The following is a 5,156-nucleotide window of genomic DNA, read 5'->3' as shown; positions in this document are numbered from 1 at the left end:
TTTTTTTTTAAAAATGTATGCTGCATGAGAGACATTACATCCTCGTTTGACCATCTATTCCAAGAAATGAACTGAATAAATTTTGCGTAATGGCCTTTTGGGGGTCTGTGCTATTGTTCATATCAGCAGTGCTTGTTGCATTATGCTGGTTCAAGACGGGCCTATGTCAGTTAATTATGTAGCTAAAATGATAAGTCACTTCACATGAGCCATTAGCTCAGTGTTTGTTAAGCACGACAAAATGAAGGAAAACTTGATGAACCGCTGGAGAGTTAAGTCGAGAGGGATGGTGGCACGTTTGCCTCTGTTGTAAACAACAAAGATTCATGTTAAAAATAAATAAAGGTGTAGGAAATTTAGGAGCTCATAGACTCTATTCAATAGATTTTTTTGCTCAGATGTTTGTTTTGCAGCACGTGACGATGATCATGTCACAATTGTTTGCACAAGTAGTCCTATAATGCTATCTCACCATGTCACTACTCTATCACATATTAACACTGTATCTGTCACACCGTAATTTATAGTTATATTTGAACCTATTAAGCCTTACATCATTATAGTCCAAATAGGAATAGGGCCTATAATATTTTATTATGAGGCCTATACGTCTATAATATAATACCATTTGTGTTGTCTCAAGCCTAAAGGTGAGAAAACGTCCAACAAGAATTCGCTTTTTACTCCATGTAAAGCAAAATATCGGTTACCTGTTGCACTCAGAACTTTAAAACGTTGTGTTGGGTCATGTTTGTCTTGCCAGTGACACTGGTCCTTGTTTGCATGTTTCGGCCATCCATCCCGTCCCTTTGGCTGAAAACCCAGGTTTTGCGTCACTGTCAAGGTCTAATTAAACCCGCATGGAGAAAGATCATAACTCCAACCCCCTTTTCTGCAACGGTATGAGCAAAGTGGATTTTGGTCGCATGGAATGGTCAGACAAGTTAATTTTTAACTGCTGAAACACTTTCAACGGGAACAAGAAAGGTTTTAGAAGACAGTGCAATGGCTGGACTCCAGGTAAGGCAGAATGTATATTTTTATCCTGTTTTTTCCACCAGTGCTTAAAGTGTGCATCTGACTAGCAAATGTTTCTGAATAGTCTGAGAAGAGTCTATGCAAACATGGTGTAGATACTAGTCTAGCATATGGCTTGTAAGGAAAACGAGGTATTTCACCCATTGATGTATATTCTGCATCACCTTTATTCAAAATTAAACTGAACATTACATCCCAAAAGTCGGGAGTAGGCAATGGTATCCGCATAGGATAAAGTTGGAGTCAGGGTAAGCACCACTGTTTAGGTGTTAGGGGGAAAGTTAGGTTTAGTTTAAGGTAAAATGAGACACATCTATGGGGATTAAACTTCACTTTACCTAGAATCTATTCCCGAGTCTTAGGATCTAACGCTAATCGCAGTAATGCCATGCATCAAGACATCATTTAGCCCATAACAGATGTAGAACGGCTGACTGAAGGGCGGTGTTGCCTCTGACCAATCAGAGCGCTGGAATGAGCAGCTGCCCAGATGTGGTCTGTCTAAAATGCCAGAACAGATTTGCAGAAAAATAATACTGTATTGGTAGAAATTATTTTCAGTAGAATAAACCTGAAAACCTTTTACATAAGCTATGACATTCCCACCCAGTTCAGTGACCTATTCTTGAAGACAGCCTATTGATAAGCTATGTATTTATGTCTAAAAGCCAGAGATGTGGGAATAGCCTACGTGGAACTGTTTCTTTCCTTTCCGAATTTTATCTCAGAATTGTTTTAAGAAAATGTGATGTAAAAGGGTCCTGGACATTATTTTCTTTGACATTAAAGTCCAAGCTGAATGGGGGCCTCCTTTACCTATTTATGCACCCACTTTAGTGCATAAACGCGCACGTTTGGAAGCCACCCCCTTTGCAGACTAACAATGACTCGGCAACATTTTTTTTACTTTATGCCAAGTTTATGGTCTTCATTGGCAGGGAAGACAACTTATGGATGCAGGTGATACGTGTCTTCAAAGGAGGACAGTGGAGTAATAATCTTATTATAATTGAAATATTGATCAAATAGCACTGTGGAGGATGCTAGTGTAATTAGTCAGTTTCTCTAACATAATAACACAAAATAATGGATGATTGCAAGGGGTAAATTTGGCATAACTGCAGTTTGTTTTATCATAGTTCTAATGTGAATCAATGTGACAACAATTAAAAAAGGCAAGCCTTAATGACAAGCCCCTAAATTTAATTACAACCAGCATGAACATATTTATCCTGCATTACAATGAAGCTGCTATTGTTTTTTTTTTTCTTTTCCGTTTGAGTGTTAAATGTTTGTCTGTCTGTTTCAGTACATGAGTGGTTTTGGGAATGAGTTCTCCTCTGAAGACCCTCGCTGTCCAGGATCCTTACCTGAGGGACAGGTAGCGCAATAATGGGCTCATTTTATCATTGATTTTGGTATATTTTGTGTTTAAGTGAATTGAATGAACACCTAATATGACACTATAGGGTTTAGGATGTGACACCAACCAAATGCTGCTGTGATTCGTCCATGTCTTCCAAGGAAAATAGAAACATCTGATCCTAACAGGCTCCAACTTGCTTTTTTCCCTCAAGTTTTGCTCTCATTTGACTGCAAAAAAAAAAAAAAAAAAGTCTAACCACACGAATCAAACTGTACTAATGCCCTATGACTTCCCTGTGTCTATATTGTGATTATTGAATTGATTCAAAACCTTTGTGAAATTACTGAGCACCTGACAGATCTGCCAATGACGTGCATGCACAATATAGCACACATCATGCAAATAACATTAACATCCTGGCTGAACTCTTCCACTGTCTTTATAGAACAGCCCTCAGGTCTGTCCCTATGGCCTCTATGCTGAGCAGCTCTCCGGATCTGCCTTCACCTGTCCGCGTCCATCCAATAAGAGGAGGTATCCGGTTTTCTCTGACACGTAAATCAGCCCATATCTTACATATTATGAATAACTTAATACTGGTCCTTTCTTTTCTAGCTGGTTGTACCGTATCCTACCATCTGTTAAACATAAGCCCTTTACCCCGATGCCATGTGGGGATCTAACAGAGGACTGGAATGAAGTGGAGCCTGACCCTAACCAGGTATAGCAAGGCTCAATAAGAAGAGTCCCTGCTCATTGCGTCTGTGTTTTAATTGAGTGAAAACTAAAGTGCATAGAATTTTAATTTAGGTCTTAGCTTGGTGTAGTTTAAAGACTAGAAACAGGGACAAACATCTAGCTTCTCACTGTTTAGCTAATTTTTAGTAAGGATTAAACAAACAAGATATAACATGCTAATGAGATTTTAGGTGCACATAGGTGGGTCTCCTTATCTTTTCAAAAAGCCAGGGTAGCTCCAGGCTTTATGCTAAGCTAACCAACTGTCTGCCAGTGGCAACTTCATATTGTACAGATATAATAAAACTGATCTGTTTAATCAGGACCTGTAGGTGTGGTTTAATCAAATCTGATCATCATCACAACAAACAAAGAACAAACAATTGTCATCACATTTAGATTAAAATTTTACTACACTCACCACCCACTTCAGACTAGTTAGAAAAGCAGGCATAAAGGAATACAAAAGTCTCTCATTTGAAATAACCAAAAATGTTCTAACTTAGCCAGAATATTGTGTGTTCATGCTTACAATATCAGGAAAATATCATTTCACGGCCTTTAATACTTCTGAGCACCAATGCCATTGGCATGCATTTCTTTAAACTGTCCGTGTTTTCTGAATGAGTAGATTCTGACTTTGAGGTATCTCTCATAGCTGCGATGGTTGCCATTTAGCATTCCTAAATCTACCGAGAAGAAGGTGGACTTTGTGGCTGTAAGTTTGAATCTTTTTTTTTTCACATTATTGTTTATTAAAGATTGTCAGTTAATTGATTGGAGTTATGTGTGTCTGTGTGTTGCAGGGTCTGCATACTGTCTGCGGTGCTGGGGATGCCAAATCTCGCAATGGCATTGGCATCCACGTGTACACCTGCAACACCTCCATGGTTGACAAGTAAATACGTACAGTCATGTGAAAAAATTAGGACACCCTTTGAAAGCATGTGTATTTTGTAACATGTTTTAATATATGGTTATTTAATCTCAATTTTAACAATACAGAGAGATTAAAGTAATACAACTAAACAAGTAAAACTGAAGAAAAGTCTTTTCAAGATCTTCTGTAAATGTAATTCTACAAAAATGCCTATTCTAACTGAGGAAAAAGATAGCACACCCTCACATGTATGCCCTCTTAAAATGGCTCAAATCACACACAGGTATATCACACCAGGTGCACATAATTAGTAGATCGTTACTCAGCATTTTGAATGAGGCTTGCCCCATCTAAACCTCAAACATTGGACTTTGTGGCTGTAAGTTTCAATCTTTTTTTTTTCACATAATTTTTTATTAAAGATTGTCAGTTAATTGATTGGAGTTATGTGTGTCTGTGTGTTGCAGGGTCTGCATACTGTCTGCGGTGCTGGGGATGCCAAATCTCGCAACGGCATTGGCATCCATGTGTACACCTGCAACACCTCCATGGTTGACAAGTAAATACGTATTTGCAAATGTGCCCTGTAATAGAACAAATACTCTGTATTCTAGACTATAAATTGCCATTTTTAGTCATCCATCTGGTCCTATGACTTATAATCCAAGGAGACTTAAAAGTATATTCCAGTACTCTAGTACGGCCATGAAATTGCATTTGGTACTTAACTGAAAATAGTACTGTCCATCATTCCATCCATTTTCTTCCGCTTATCCGGGACCGGGTCGCGGGGGCAGCAGTCTAAGCAAACATGCCCAGACTTCCCTCTCTCCAGACACTTCCTCCAGCTCCTCCGGGGGCCTGCCGAGGCGTTCCCAGGCCAGCCGAGAGACATAGTCCCTCCAGCGTGTCCTGGGTCTTCCCCGGGGCCTCCTCCCGGTGGGACATGCCCGGAACACCTCCCTAGGAAGGCGCCCAGGAGGCATCCGAAACAGATGCCCGAGCCACCTCAGCTGGCTCCTCTCGATGTGGAGGAGCAGCGGTTCTACTCTGAGCTCCTCCCGGGTGACCGAGCTCCTCACCCTATCTCTAAGGGTGCGCCCGGCCGCCCTGCGGAGAAAGCTCATTTCGGCC

At 40.2% G+C, this 5,156-nt stretch overlaps 1 protein-coding gene across 1 annotated transcript in view; it reads left to right on the top strand.

The window, feature by feature from the left end:
* The first annotated feature begins 1,005 nt into the window (after positions 1–1,005).
* The window catches only part of hgd (homogentisate 1,2-dioxygenase), a 9,780-nt gene continuing 5,629 nt past the window's right edge, over positions 1,006–5,156 (top strand). The window contains exons 1-6 of the mRNA XM_020609631.1: positions 1,006–1,020; positions 2,348–2,419; positions 2,850–2,938; positions 3,020–3,125; positions 3,801–3,860; positions 3,949–4,040. Of these exons, the coding sequence (XP_020465287.1) occupies positions 1,006–1,020; positions 2,348–2,419; positions 2,850–2,938; positions 3,020–3,125; positions 3,801–3,860; positions 3,949–4,040 (434 nt within the window). The remainder of the gene's footprint in view (positions 1,021–2,347; positions 2,420–2,849; positions 2,939–3,019; positions 3,126–3,800; positions 3,861–3,948; positions 4,041–5,156) is intronic.

The sequence above is a fragment of the Monopterus albus genome, unplaced genomic scaffold (assembly GCF_001952655.1).
Source record: "Monopterus albus unplaced genomic scaffold, M_albus_1.0 scaffold100.1, whole genome shotgun sequence".
In the NCBI taxonomy this organism is placed as follows: Eukaryota; Metazoa; Chordata; class Actinopteri; order Synbranchiformes; family Synbranchidae; genus Monopterus; species Monopterus albus.
Note: the sequence above shows the minus strand (reverse complement) of the source record. Positions and strands in the feature narration are given on the sequence as shown.